Below are 15,681 nucleotides of genomic sequence, written 5' to 3'. Positions count from 1 at the left end.
ATTCCAACGGCAAAATTTTATTTGATGAGTGCTCTTCAGGATATTTCTCAATTCAATACCCTGATAGCCCTACATGTTTTTCCTCTTCTAGAAATCCATCTACGATTGACTTGGTCTTAACCGACTCTAGTCATCTTTGTAGCCAATTAGTTACTCATGCTGATTTTGATTCTGAACATGTCCCTGTTACATTTCAAATATCGCATGAAGCGATTCTCAATTCTATCAGCTCCACTTTCAATTATTTACGAGCCGACTGGAATATATATGGAACGTATGTTGACTCTAATCTTCATGTTAACATTTCTTTAGAAACTAAAATTGATATTGACAATGCTCTTGAAACATTAACAAATTCCATTGTTGAAGCCAGGAACATTGCAATTCCAAAATGTGAAGTAAAATTTGAATCCGTGATTATAGACGATGATCTTAAACTCTTGATCCGTCTTAAAAACGTGAGGAGAAGGCAATTTCAACGCACTCGTGATCCTGCTATGAAAATTATATGGCAGGATTTGCAGAAAGAAATCAAGAAACGTTTTGCAGATTTAAGAAACAAAAATTTTGAAAATAAAATTTCTCAATTTGACCCCGGCTCTAAGCCCTTTTGGAAATTATCTAAAATCTTGAAAAAACCTCAGAAACCAATACCGGCATTGAAAGAGGAAAACAAATTATTACTAACTAATTGCGAAAAAGCTCAAAAACTTGCTATGCAGTTTGAAAGTGCGCACAATTTTAATTTAGGACTTACTAGTCCAATTGAAAATGAAGTTACTCAGGAGTTCGAAAATATTCTCAATCAAGAGAACGTTTTCGAAAATGCCTGGGAGACTGATTTGGAAGAAGTGAGAACTATTATTAAAAAATTCAAAAATATGAAAGCTCCTGGCGATGATGGAATTTTCTACATCCTCATCAAGAAACTTCCAGAAAGTAGCTTATCATTTCTAGTTGATATATTTAACAAATGTTTTCAATTAGCATATTTTCCTGACAAATGGAAAAATGCTAATGTTGTACCAATTTCAAAACCAGACAAAAATCCGGCAGAAGCTTCTAGTTATCGACCAATTAGTTTGCTTTCCTCCATCAGTAAACTTTTTGAAAAGGTCATTTTGAACAGAATGATGGTCCACATCAACGAAAATTCAATTTTTGCCAATGAACAGTTCGGATTCTGCCATGGACATTCGACCACTCATCAACTTTTACGTGTAACAAATTTGATCCGTTCCAACAAATCTGAAGGCTACTCTACTGGTCTTGCTCTTCTAGACATAGAAAAAGCATTCGACAGTGTTTGGCATGAAGGTTTGATTGTAAAATTGAAAAACTTTGATTTTCCAACATACATTGTTAGAATAATTCAAAGTTATCTGTCAAATCGTACACTTCAGGTTAATTATCAGAACTCCAGATCTGAAAGACTTCCTGTAAGAGCTGGTGTTCCCCAAGGCAGCATTTTGGGACCAATATTATACAATATTTTCACATTTGACTTACCTGAGTTACCTCAGGGATGTCAAAAATCTTTGTTTGCGGATGACACAGGCCTCTCCGCCAAAGGACGAAGCCTGCGTGTCATCTGTAGTCGATTGCAAAAAAGTTTGGATATTTTTTCTTCATACTTGCAAAAATGGAAGATTTCTCCTAATGCTTCCAAAACTCAACTAATAATATTCCCACATAAACCAAAAGCTCTTTATTTGAAACCTTCAAGTGGACATGTTGTCACGATGAGAGGGGTTCCAATAAATTGGTCAGAAATCACATTGAGGGCATTCAAGCCAAATGTAACAAATATGTAAAATGTCTCTATCCCCTTATTAATAGAAAATCAAAACTTTGTCTTAAGAACAAGCTTTTGATATTCAAACAGATTTTCAGGCCAGCCATGTTGTATGCTGTACCAATATGGACTAGCTGTTGTAATACCAGGAAGAAAGCTCTGCAGAGAATTCAAAATAAAATTTTGAAAATGATTCTGAGGCTTCCTCCCTGGTATAGTACCAATGAGTTACATAGAATATCCAATGTTGAAACATTGGAACAAATGTCAAATAAAATAATCAATAATTTCAGGCGAAAATCGTTACAATCTTCTATTGCCACGATTAATGCGTTATATGTTTAGGTTAAGTTAGGTTAAGTATATTCAAAGCGTTTTTTTTCTCTTATAAGCAGGTGAAATCAACTCACCTGTAAAAAATCTGAACTGCAACGGCAAATGAAATGTAATATGTTGTTAATAAAATATTAGATTTGTTTTACCAAATTAGGATGATAGTGTTGTCTAATAAGAACACCTAGATATAAGAAGCAATGAATGTAATGTTTGGAATGAAACTAATAAAGAAATTAAATTAAAAAAAAAAAAAAAAGGCTACGGTGGCGCGATCTATGCTTTCCATTGCGGCGGGTTTTGTTATTTCAATGATCCATTGCAACCTTCCTTTAGTTGTAATTTAGAATGTAATTGGTTGTGCATTTAAGAACAGCGAAGATCTCTCCGTTCGGTGAAGTGACCCAGTCATCGATATCGTCATCGCCACCGTAAATTTCAATTTGCCGTATTGTCAATTACTCATGAAAAGGGTTAGATTCGAGTAACACGGACATACATTTTGACGGCGTGCAGGTTAAAATCCTCCTCACCCGATGAGGTTTGCGGTGGCGATGATGATGAGCGCTTCTACGAGCGACTTTGACTCCTCGCTCAATGAGATTTGACGATGACGATGGCTGGGGCTCTTCTCCTTTCTCTAAGCCTTGCGTCCTCCGCGTTGAACGTCCCAAACAGAACTGAGACAAATGGTCAAACATAAAACGAGAATGACTCATCCGTTCAACAGTTCGACGGCAAATGACCGTAGAAGTAGGCATCGGTCTGCTTCTATAGCGCGAAGCGGAATCCAAAAGAAACGTGGGAAACAGTTTGAACGTGTTTGGTTGCGTAAGAAAGGGGTCGACATTTTCCCAAATTTCAATAGTTAATCGTCAAAAACCAATATCTTTCCCCATTTGAGTAAAATGTTGTATAAATTTCCGACCGATTGGTGGGAAATATTGAAAATCTATCGAAAAATGGCTAAATTATTAGCGTTCCTAACATAATTTCGTGATGGTCGCAACATTTTAGATTTTCAATTGACAACCAGTATATTGCCGTAAGACGTAGTTAACGTCAAAACCTAGAAGATTGAGCCATTGAATGCCTCAGAGTGGTCGTTTATTCACTATTGTGCTGCACATGCTCAAGAAACAAGGAAGATCAATCCGTCGAATGCCTAGTAGATTTCGTTTTTCGTTTCGCGCTCGTTTTTCTGGGTAGTGCGTCTTTGCGGTCTAAGCGGAGTGCTTCGTTGAAGCCCAAGCATTCGTGTTTTTGTTTTGTGTCATCTAAGCGTTTTTTTTGTATCCAAAGCAAAAGTGTTATTTTTCTCGCGTCTTCAGAGTGATTTCATTCTCAGTTAGGGATGGTACACAAATTATGTCACGCAAAATTTCGTCTTTTTTGAACCCCCCCTTTGTCACACTTTTGGTATGAGTCTTCCAAAAATTTTGTAAGACTTGTCACGCTTGGCCTGACCCCTCCCCCCCCTTGGAGCGTGACGTAATTTGTGAATGACCCCTTAGTCTGTATGCGTTAAGTGAAGCTTAAAGTGGATTGTGGCTGCTCAGTCAAGGATGAAGGATCAATTGATGAGCTCGTTTCATGCTTTTATTTCAAATCTATAAAACATCTGTGGCTGCACATTTATTCTTTACAACAGTGGAAAGTAAATATGAATGGTTCGTCATTGTGAGTGTCCGCATAAACTCTTATTCATAAATTATTTATAATTTACATACGGCATAAGAGTGTTCTGTGGTGGTCCAGCCAATCGACTTTTTTTTTCTTATCATATAAGTAAAGTATGAGAACACATGTTTTCGTCCTGACAGCCGTGAATGGGTTGTCACTTCATGTGTCGACATCATTTTCTTCTACTTGAACCTTTGTGGAGATGCAGAGGTAAACATAGTCTTTAAATAGCAAAGGTTACACAGTAACCTTCCTTCCCACAATCCTACCTGACTACAAGGACGTGGCTGGCGCCGTTATTGATCCTGTATAAATAGAGGCACTGAATTATGCACACTGAAGAAGGCTATGGCCAATCTCAGCCGAACTTCTGCATCTTCACTGACTTCGGTCAATGGCGGAATAGCAATCTTTGATATGTGTAATCTGTCTAAGCTATGCTAAGCATACTCATTACAAAACAATGGTGGACCACGGTTTTCACATCGTTGAACAACTGCTGAAAAAGCTCCTGACATCAAAGCAATTTTATCAGTCAGCAAATTCCGTCTCGGTCATTCCCAGACAACCAGAAATCGCATGAAAGTTCATGTTATAACTCGTTTATTCATACTAATTATATCCAACTCGCAAAACACCGTGGATAAACTCGTCAAATCGATGAGTTTCCTCGCATAAAACACTTTTTTTCTGAGTTCATTTGCACATTTTGTTTCGCCTCGTACACTCGTACAAAGTAAGTCGAATCAATTCGTAGCAGCTGTCAAATCAACATTTGTTATCATATGTTAAGTCGCATAAGATCACAGGTTAGTTCGGTGGAATATTTAAACACTCGCATTGTATGTTATTGTTCATCACATAATATATGCACGCATATCGCCTCCACTTTTGTACGTAGAAAGCCTTTTCGCGACATCTTATAAGTGAAATTTTGCACATACAAAGCCTCCAGGTGATTTCGTTATGCGTACATTTTGGTTGTCTGGGTTGCACATGGCGGGCCATGTCATTGCGCCGTTAACCTTTGCATAAAATCTTTGGTCAGCCGAGTACTGGTCGCCAGCATACAGTTCTTAATGTCAGTGATGGCATTCTTCACGTTTGTCAATCTCTGGCACTCTTCATCGATCCAAACGTTTCGTAATCGTCAATTTTATTTCGATTTGTTATTTTTCACTTATCCAGGCTTAAACAAATATTCACTTATGATATTTTCTGAATGTAAAAGTTTCAAACATACCATTTTCTTGAAGCAAACATAAGACTTATTGGTGACCATATAGTTTCCACTGAGTTATTGAAAGTTTATAAAATAAATTAAACATAACGCTTATCAGAGTCCGATGACATTTCTATTCCAATAAAGTTCCAATAAACTTTTATTTCCAGATTTGAGACTTCCGTACCGGGGGATGTTCGTCGACATTGGCCCGTGTGTTGGAGAGGCCGACAAAGTGTGGACAATCACAATGAACAACGATTCCAAACGGGTTCCGATCGTAATGCTTCACGGCCTCGGGGCAGGAGTCGCTTTGTGGGTTCTCAATCTGGACGAAATAGCGCGCCAAAGGCCGGTCTACGCAATAGATATCCTCGGATTTGGTCGAAGTTCGCGGCCCAAGTTCGCAGACGATGCCATGATTGCCGAGAAGCAATTGGTGAAATCGATTGACGAATGGCGCAAAGAAGTTGGCCTTAAGGAGATGATCGTGATGGGACACTCTATGGGTGGCTTTCTGGCCACTAGTTACGCTTTGTCGTATCCCGATCGGTACGTTTTGAGTTGTTCGAGGAAAGACAACCTTCAACTAAGTTATATTTTTTTTCCAGGGTAAAACATCTTATATTAGCCGATCCATGGGGATTTCCTGAGAAGCCCCCCGAGACGGAAAATGGGCGCAAACTTCCTTTGTGGGCTCAAGCTATTCTGAAGGCTTCGAAACCATTGAACCCTCTGTGGATACTCCGATTTTTCGGACCCCTTGGATCGTGGCTCGTTGGCAAAACAAGGCCAGATATCTTGCGCAAATTCTCCGGAGCCGTTACGAACGAAGACGATATTCCGAATTATATTCACCAGTGCAATGCTCAGAATCCGACGTAAGTAACTCCAATGAACAGTTTTGAAACAACTTAAATTCAATATCAACTATTTTCAGGGGCGAAGGTGCGTTCCACACAATGATGAAAGATTTTGGTTGGGCCAAGAATCCGATGATCAATCGAATTCAAGATATGAAAAGCACGGTGCCCATTACCTTCTTGTACGGCGAGAAGTCCTGGGTGGACAACAGCCCGGGCGAAACCATCCGACAACTGCGACAGCAGGGTTACGTTAAAGTACATTCAATCAAAGGTGCTGGTCACCACGTTTACGCAGACGATGCTAAAACTTTCAACGAATTGGTAAACGAAGCGTGTAGAACATGTGACGAAGATTACCTGGCGTTGGTCAGACAGGACGAACCCAATAAGTCGAGCGACAATTAGATGATGTGATCCGTTTTATTTCGAAAATGTGTAACATATTGTAATATTTATATTATTCTGCACATAGTTCAGAGAATTAAAAAAATGAAAAAGTACAATAAAATAAATGTCGAGGTTTCAGAACCTTCATTAAGTATTAAACTTCATTTAGTTTTACCTACCAAATGTCAGAAAACAATTCCATCGACAAATTTGAATAAGTGACTTTAGAGATAATTTTGCTTAAAAAGCAAGTTAAGTCAGAAAAAATGGAAAGTTTTTAGAAGTTTGGACCTTTTGGAATTTGTATCAAAAACTATCCGCAATGCCTTCATGCCGCGAGTTGAAATTTCCAGGAATAAAGATAAAATGGACTTGGCGAGCATTTAATCAGGCGGACGCGAGGTGATCGAAAGGTGGAAGCAGAACTACTGCATTTGAATAGCGCTGAGGAGACAGGCATGGATGTTCCAAACAGCTCCCACTTTGAGGGAAGTTGAGGACAGAGTTAGCAGTCCGTTTTTTAGGCTATAGCCCGTCATTCGCTTTGGCAGCCATGATGACTTAAGTTTTTCGCGCTATTTTGTCAATTATGATAAACGGACGTTCTTTGTTTTTCTTGATTTGTTGCTCAATCGAAAGTGTGTTGATTTTTTTTTCGCTTGGTTTGATCATGCTCCGACATCAATAAGTTCTTATTTTTTTATATTTTTTTTATTAGTATCATTCCAAACATTACATTCATTTCTTATATCTAGGTGTTGTGTTATTAGACAACACTATCATCACAGACAGATAGCCATCCTAGAACAAAAAGTAATTTTCGGCTAGAGTACAAGAAAATGTGGAGAGGAGTAGGCGAATAAAACATTGTTTGCCATACTGAAATTTACAGTGCAGGGTATTGACGTTTATTTCGTCTAAAATGATCTGCCTCGCTCGTATAATTTGCTTGACGTTATGTCAGCACCGTTGATTCTAGCATAGTAAGCCTTGCAGTGCACATGAATCAAAACATTTGGCAGCGCTTTGAATTGCAAACATGAACATTGTTTCGATGATTTTTGGCTTTTGACGTCCTTTTGGGTTTCTTTAGGGATGTGTTAGCAAAATGGTGTGATAACTGGAAGGTCCTTTATATGCGACTGTAGTTTTCGAGTTGAAGCAACAACTACTGACATCCCTCGCCCCCTTGGAGCACTGTGAATGAATTTGTTATTAAACTTAAATCGGAAAAAATAACGCTAATTTCAATCATATGCCCCTTTTTTGTTTATTTTGTGCAGAGCCCCATTCTAATGTAGGTATCGAATTTTGTTTATTGCTTTCTACCAAAGGGTTGCTATGATGCAAATAAGGCAAAAACTTCCGTCTGATGTGCAAATTTTTAGACGAGTGCAAGGTTGATTAATTTGCCGTGGTGTTATGTTATTTAATTTCCTTGAATTAAATTAATACTATTCTACTCTGCTTTGGCACCACAGTTCGGAATGCATAAATAGATTTGTCTCCAAGTCCCCATCCTTAGCGCCCGACATGGCACGTTGTAAAGCGCATCAGATCCGCTATCCAGCCAGAATACAATGGCTGAAGGTTGAGGAATTCCGGTGTACAACCAGAGTTGCGTTTTACAACATCAGAAAAAAAATAAGTAAATTTCTTAGTTGTTGTTATTTGATGGAATTTTAACTAATCTTTGGTCCTTTATTCCCAAGAATTTCTTAAATAATGCGGGTCGAAATGCGGAATTACGTCGGATGGATTAGTTGTCTTAATTGCACTTGTTGAGCGTGCAAACTATAAAACCGATATGGTTGATTTTTTTTATTATAAACGGAGAGCTATTGCTTGTATGTTATCAATATTCCATGAAAAAAATTGCGTGAATTTACTGAAATAAACATGGATGAAAATTAGGGACAACGTAAATTCGCAAAAACCGCGAAGTACGCAAAATTTGGCCTTCAACGTGAAATTTAGAAAGTCCCGCGAAATTACAAGGAACGTGACAAATCAGGAGAACTTATGTGAAAATCTCAGCAAATAGGATTTTGATTTTGAAAATTATTTATTAATTTTGAGTCGAGGTTCCATTAAAATGTTCTAATCGTTTAGCTTCAAGTTGGACGTTTTTCTGGCTTGTTTGTCTTGCTCTAAATTTTGTATCGACAATATGATTGAATTTATTATCTCAATTTAAAAAATACAAAAAAATATTTCCTTGAAATTTAAACACATAAAGAATATTTTTACTGTAACAGTCGTACAATAGCTTTAAAAGGCCAAAAAGGTGGATAAGGAATGAATAGATCTGATAAAGAGAAGTTTTTTTTGTACAAAATCCTCTGAATCTTAGAAAAAACATCTAGAAAACTCTTGAATTGCAAACACCACGAACGCTTGGGGTGTTTGCAATTCAAAAGTTTTCTAGATGTTTTTTTTTTCTAAGATTCAGAGGATTTTGTCCAAAAAAAAACTTCTTTTTATCAGATCTTTTCATTCATTATCCACCTTTTTTGGCCTTTTAAAGCTATTATACGACTTATTCTAAAAATGTAAGTTTTCAGGAAATCGTTCTTTACTATAAATAGTTTACCCCCTCTTCTTCGATTGCTTATTGAAGAAAAGAAAGATGCAAAGAACTTCAGGGAATGTATAACTATGTTCGATTTGTATGATCACTTAATACACTCAATGTTGTTTAAGAAAAATAAATACATGTAAGTCTGGAATATTGTAAGAAAATTGCATGACATTATTTCCTTACATATGTGCAGTACAACATTTACGCATTGGCCGTTTTCACTGACAAAATGATCAAATGGATCCATGCTCTTAGTGCTTCGCTTGACCAGAAGTTTTCACCGCAGCTTGTAAATAACTTGAAATTTTCTCAGTTGGAAATCACCAACATATCATAAACAAACTTTTGAGTTATCACAAAACTCAAGTTTAGACAAAAAATGGCAATATTTTGAATGAGCGATAATTTTTAAATGAACAGATTCAGAGCAATATACCACATAGCTTTTAGTTTTTAAAATATTTTGAAATGGAAAAATTGACGTTTTTTTTTGGAAAAATTCGATGTTTGCGATTACTAAAAAATGTGTGTAAAAAGATGTGAATTTCTAGCTAAGTAAATTTAAAGTTATCTGTGAATTGCGATTAAAATTTCAAGGTCATTGGAGCACAAGAAGCCGAGACCTTGACCTACAAACTTGACCATTCAACAAACATGTATCTCATTCATATTGAAATTCATTTAAATAAACTATTGTACAATCTGATTACTGAAACAAGGAGAAAATGCTAAACCATTTTTCGTTACCCTTATATTTAATGAAAATATTCACCTTTTTTTGAAGACTACCTTTTTTCAACAACCTTGGAGTAGAAATCTGAAAAAAAGATTCAGACGAGTTTTCTTGTCTAATTCTGTACATTTTTCGAGCAATTTACTGTGTAAAAAGCTTACCCGCCGCCACCAGGTGCGCTAGTGTTCGCCGTAATTTTGGCAGCTGTTTTTTGTTGTCATCTTTCCTATCTGTTCTGTGCAGTCTTGGGAACTGTGACCACAATTCACCACAGTTCATCGATTCTGCCATTCAACCAAAACACAAAGCAGCAGCAGCATCAATACCATCAGGCGTTGCGCTGCCAACGGTTCACACACTGCTTGACTGGTTTTGTCTCTCTACTATGACCGTTTTCGGGCAGGCATTCCAAGGTGAATGATTGAAAAAAGTGTTAAATCATTCAATAGCTAATATTTAGCTAGTGTTTTCAACTAATTGAAATCTATTAGCTCTAACAGAAAGAGCACAATCATTCCGTTGCGATACATATAAACAAGTTCAATTTCATGCTACCTTTATCGAGCAAAAATGCAAAACCCCGAAAACCGCAAAAATTGTGCCACCACTGTGCTCGAGTCATTTCGCATTCGGGGTTGGAAAAACGTTGCGAAGAAGAAGATTACAGTTTTGAAGAGCCGTGACATTTTTTGTTTTGAACGGTTATGGTTTGCTTTGGATTTTGATGGTCGGGTAGAAAGTGTTGGAGTATGCAATGGTTGTGCCTCGTAAGCAAAGCGGCAACACTGATGTGTAGAGAATGGCGAATGACGCATGCGCCGGTAGGGCAGCCGGCGAGCGCGCCAAATAGCAAAGGAAGAAAGGGAGAATGAAAGTTTGCCATTCATCCGTAAAGTGATGTTCAATCCGTTCAGACGTGTTTATTAAAGCTTTCTCGTTGCGTACAGTAGTCAAGTTGTAGTTGTTTCTTTCCTACCGAAATCCTGGTTCCGCGTTCCGCTTCGGTGACCCTGTTCTGCGTTGTGGTGTGTCCACCTCTGCCCAACAGGTTATTGGCCCAGCAGTGCCGAAGGGAAGGTTCCGGTTTGCGTAGGGAAAAGGTTGCGCGAGAGTGAAAGTGATCACGCCGTGTGTGAGTGTGTGTGAGTTGTTTTTCTCCGCGGTGGTGATTTTGCGTGGACAAAATGGCGGATGTGAACAAGTTTGCGTTTGCCAGGTTGAATAACCAAAACTGGCAAATATGGAAGTTCCGGATGGAGATGCTCCTGACCAGGGAGGAGCTGTGGTATGTGGTCGGTGATGCGAGGCCGGCTGTAGTGACCGATCAGTGGACGAAAGACGATAGGAAAGCTCGTGCCACTATCGGACTGTGCATAGAAGACAATCAGTTCGGTTTGGTGAAAAATGCGAACAGTGCGAAAGCTTTCTGGGATGGATTGAAAGCTTACCACGAGAAGAACACGGTCACGTCTCGTGTGTCTTTGTTAAAGAAGCTTTGCAGTTTGAATCTCGTGGAAGGTGGTGATCTCGAGTGCCATTTGGTAGCGTTGGAGGATTTATTCGATCGTTTGTCGAATGCGGGGCAACCGCTGGAAGAGTCGCTGCGGATTGCGATGATCCTGCGTAGCTTGCCCGACTCCTACGGAACATTGGTGACGGCCCTAGAGAGTCGTGCCGATGCAGATATAACGATGCAGCTTGTGAAATCGAAGCTGATCGATGAGTTTGAACGTCGGAGAGAGCGTTCCGGTGAAATGTGTGAAAGGAAAGCGTTGAAAAGTGTGGTAGTGCGAAACGAAGTGCAAAGCGTGGGTGGACTCGGCAATAGAGCGCCAGTAAGGAGATGCTTCTTTTGCGACAAACCCGGTCATTTGCGTCGCAACTGTCGATTATTTTTGCTAGCGAAGCAGGAGCTAGAACGAGAGTGCGAAGATAAGAAGAAGCCGGACGACAGAGTGCGTGTGCGGCAAAACGCGAGACAAGCGAAGGACGAAAATTGTGGTGCCAGTGTGTGTTTTATGGCTGGAGTGGATCAGCAAAAGTGCTGGTACATTGACAGTGGAGCAAGTCGGCACATGACGAGCGATAGAAACTTTTTCAAATCGCTGAAAGAAAGAAAAGGCCCGAGTGTAGTGTTAGCGAATGGTAAAGTGGTTACCGCTGCTGGTTGTGGCGAAGGTTTTGTGAACGGTGTGGACGGAAACGGAAGCAAAGTGGAGATTAAGCTCACCGATGTGTTGTACGTTCCGTCGTTGAAGAGTGGACTCATGTCAGTGGACAGACTGACGGCAAAATATTTTTCGGTTAAATTTAAGAAGGATGGTTGCGATATTTGCGATGCATCTGGTAAGAAAGTGGTAATTGGTGAAAAGTCGGGGTCATTGTATCGGCTGAAGTTGGCGAAGGTTGAGAAGAAAGTAGAGGGCCAGCGGCCGATAATTGGCGAGAAGAAGACAACGAAGGGAAGAAGTTCACCAGTCGGTGTGGTGAGCTGGTATTCGGAGATGAAGCCGAATAGAGCCGATGATAATGAAGAAGAATACTTCGATGCGGACACTTCAAGCGAGGAAGTGGAGCCGCTGCATGTGGCGGAGACCAACAGTGGAAGCTCGGATTCGGATGCTGATAACTGGAGGGAAGTTCGGCGATCCAGGAGGAGTAATCGTGGAGTACGACCTGGCCGGTTGGTTGATTACGTTGTTTGAAGCAGGAGGAGATCAACCCGGCAAGAAAGGCAGAGAGGATGCGGACGAGTACGAGGACAACATTGAGGAGGAGTGTTGGAGTATGCAATGGTTGTGCCTCGTAAGCAAAGCGGCAACACTGATGTGTAGAGAATGGCGAATGACGCATGCGCCGGTAGGGCAGCCGGCGAGCGCGCCAAATAGCAAAGGAAGAAAGGGAGAATGAAAGTTTGCCATTCATCCGTAAAGTGATGTTCAATCCGTTCAGACGTGTTTATTAAAGCTTTCTCGTTGCGTACAGTAGTCAAGTTGTAGTTGTTTCTTTCCTACCGAAATCCTGGTTCCGCGTTCCGCTTCGGTGACCCTGTTCTGCGTTGTGGTGTGTCCACCTCTGCCCAACAGAAAGATGTAAATGTAGAGGTGGTAAATGTTTGCTCCAGTACTTCTCATCACTGGTTCTGTGATACTTCGCTTATGTTTTCATTCATCATAATTGGCTCCGTTGGTTTCGCTCCCTCCTTCCTTCACGGTTCCTGCAGTCTCCGTAATCACCGCGGAAATCACTTTCACCGCTTCGGCCGGTTACGACCGCACCCGACGAACACTACACGGATCTGCAACGCAAGGATTGTAGTCAACAGATGCCTTGTTGTCAACAGATGTTTTGTGCTGACGAGGATTGAATAAGCCGGAAGACTCCCGCCTAGAGGCTGCAACAGCCGCTTAAAATTTCCTTGCGGAAATCTTCCGGATCAACAGCTAACTGATAGATTTAGGCATTTGTCGGCATGAATAGTAAAAAATTGCTAACTAGCTACCGTTGTACCACTCGTATTTCCCCGGCACTCCCACTTGTAACACTCTTGATATACTCGGCACTGGTTTTTCGGAATAATAAGTACTTAATTGATCTCAGTAAACGTATTCGCTTGTAATGAAATAAAATTATCTTATGAAATAACAATGTCATACAGTTTGATTAAACATTAAAATTGAAAATGACTCCCCGGGCGGTGGTCACCAAACAATGGTACACTTGTAGAACCCCTACCGTCAAAAAACTGGGGCCCCACCGGTGGGGGGGGGGGGGGCTTCGTTAATGAGGAAAGTTTTATAGATGTTCGGCTTTTTGGAATCGGTTACAATTATCCACTGTGGCAGGTGTTGAGTTAGAGAGCTGTATCACTTAGAAGTTCCAAGCCCGTTTGAATGTTCTTTTTCACACTAAAAATCGTCACAATTTACTAACTTTCCGCCCTTAGAATCGTTCTTAAGGAATCGATGGAGACACTTTCACTTTTCCCTCGATTCTGATCGCGTATGTGGGTGGTTCCACCAATTTCCCAAAACATACTTTATCCACCTCATATCACTATCAAACACTCTCGACCCGAAATGACCTGCTCGTCAATTTGGCAGAAAATGTCCACTGAACTTTGAACGAAAAATCGTCGTCCCGCTTCGCAAATATCAGAGAAGAAGGTTTAATCCGAACGCCACGGAATCGCCAGCGTCGTACACACCCGGATCCGACGCGAACACCTCCTGTAACGGACCGTCAGAACTGGGGGCCTCACCGCCAGCGATCGGGGTGTTTTATCGCGCTCCCGCGGGGAACTCAATCTCCCAATCTGAAAATAAAGAGAGAAAAGAGAAAAGCCGAAACGCTCTGGCTCGGTTAGTGCAGCCATGTGACCGAGACGTTGTTGGGGCGTTCAGTCAGCGCTGTCGGGTGACACACAAACAAAATCAAAACAAAAACATTCTCCGGCATTGGGGCACGTTAACCAGCAACAAGCAGTAAGGTTCTTCTCTTCTGCTTACATCGCTTGTTTCTAGTTAACTTAGTGAAAACCCACATCTGATGTAATCCACTAACTTGCGTGGAACGTCATCGGAAAATAAAAGGATTCTTTCTTAGATCAATGGCGATCATTGATCTTTCGAATTAATCAATACGGGGAGGGAAATGTTTCCTTTGGTCGGCAGGACCGCTACACCGTAAAGGCCCAAACGCAATGATAGCGGAACGGCAACGGAAAGCGGAACCGGTTCGCCAGCATGAACTATAATTTGCTTGTCGATTCAGTGTTGGCTCACTTTCATCCATTGACAGCTCAGTCGAGATGGTGTGATTCTTGCTGGCGAACCGGTTCCGCATTCCGTTGCCGTTCCGCTATCATTGCGTTTGGGCCTTAACTGTTGGGTAGATGAGAGATTTGTTGTTAGGGGGTGCTTTGAATTTTGAGGAAAATATATTTTCCTAAAGGAGACCTGAATCGGGTTGGGGTTGAAACTGTGTTCGCAAGTTCCAACCTGGTTCAAAAACGTTTGTTTGAGTAATTTCAGGTTAGTTTCGTTGGTGCTCCTGTTTGGGGCGCCCTCACCGGGATCACGGTCAGTTTGAGCGCAAACCTGATTTGACGTTTCCAAATGTAAACAAGCATCCCAATGCAGGGGTGGATTCGAAAAACTGTTGCAAAATCACCACGCTGATACCCATAGGGTTGAACAAACTGTGCCGCATCTCGAATTATTTTTCAAAATGTGGTGAGTATACATGTTTTCAAAAATTTGTAAGAAAATCAGGAGTGCATACAAACAAAATCTGAAAGCATTAATATTCATTAAAAGTGATTGTCTTTCGAAGAAAAATACAAAAACTGGGGGTTAGATCTGACGGAAATGGTCTGTTATCAACATTATCCATTTCACCCTTGGAAGAAAGTTCGCATTCCGGAGAAACGTCCTTTCTTCCATTCTTGTCTCACTTGTTTTAAGGAAGTTGTGAATTCAGAGATTCACCCTTCCTTTTGTTTGTAGTTGCAACCATGTTTAGTGAATTAACGAAAGAAGACGAGGCCTCCTAAGAGTTTTTTTTTTCCCAAGACTATGCCCCTTTTTTGTTTATTTTGTGCAGAGCCCCATTCTAATGTAGGTATCGAATTTTGTTTATTGCTTTCTACCAAAGGGTTGCTATGATGCAAATAAGGCAAAAACTTCCGTCTGATGTGCAAATTTTTAGACGAGTGCAAGGTTGATTAATTTGCCGTGGTGTTATGTTATTTAATTTCCTTGAATTAAATTAATACTATTCTACTCTGCTTTGGCACCACAGTTCGGAATGCATAAATAGATTTGTCTCCAAGTCCCCATCCTTAGCGCCCGACATGGCACGTTGTAAAGCGCATCAGATCCGCTATCCAGCCAGAATACAATGGCTGAAGGTTGAGGAATTCCGGTGTACAACCAGAGTTGCGTTTTACAACATCAGAAAAAAAATAAGTAAATTTCTTAGTTGTTGTTATTTGATGGAATTTTAACTAATCTTTGGTCCTTTATTCCCAAGAATTTCTTAAATAATGCGGGTCGAAATGCGGAATTACGTCGGATGGAT

At 40.3% G+C, this 15,681-nt stretch overlaps 1 protein-coding gene across 1 annotated transcript in view; it reads left to right on the top strand.

The window, feature by feature from the left end:
- The window catches only part of LOC5570939 (protein ABHD4), a 34,476-nt gene extending 28,031 nt beyond the window's left edge, over positions 1 to 6,445 (top strand). Inside the window, exons 3-5 of the mRNA XM_021844545.1 lie at positions 5,204 to 5,585; positions 5,645 to 5,914; positions 5,974 to 6,445. Coding sequence (XP_021700237.1) covers positions 5,204 to 5,585; positions 5,645 to 5,914; positions 5,974 to 6,304 — 983 coding nt within the window. The 3' untranslated portion in view covers positions 6,305 to 6,445. The remainder of the gene's footprint in view (positions 1 to 5,203; positions 5,586 to 5,644; positions 5,915 to 5,973) is intronic.
- The last annotated feature ends 9,236 nt before the right edge of the window (positions 6,446 to 15,681 follow it).

Source organism: Aedes aegypti, chromosome 2, assembly GCF_002204515.2.
Source record: "Aedes aegypti strain LVP_AGWG chromosome 2, AaegL5.0 Primary Assembly, whole genome shotgun sequence".
NCBI lineage: Eukaryota > Metazoa > Arthropoda > Insecta > Diptera > Culicidae > Aedes > Aedes aegypti.
This window is presented reverse-complemented; position numbering and strand designations above follow the sequence as displayed.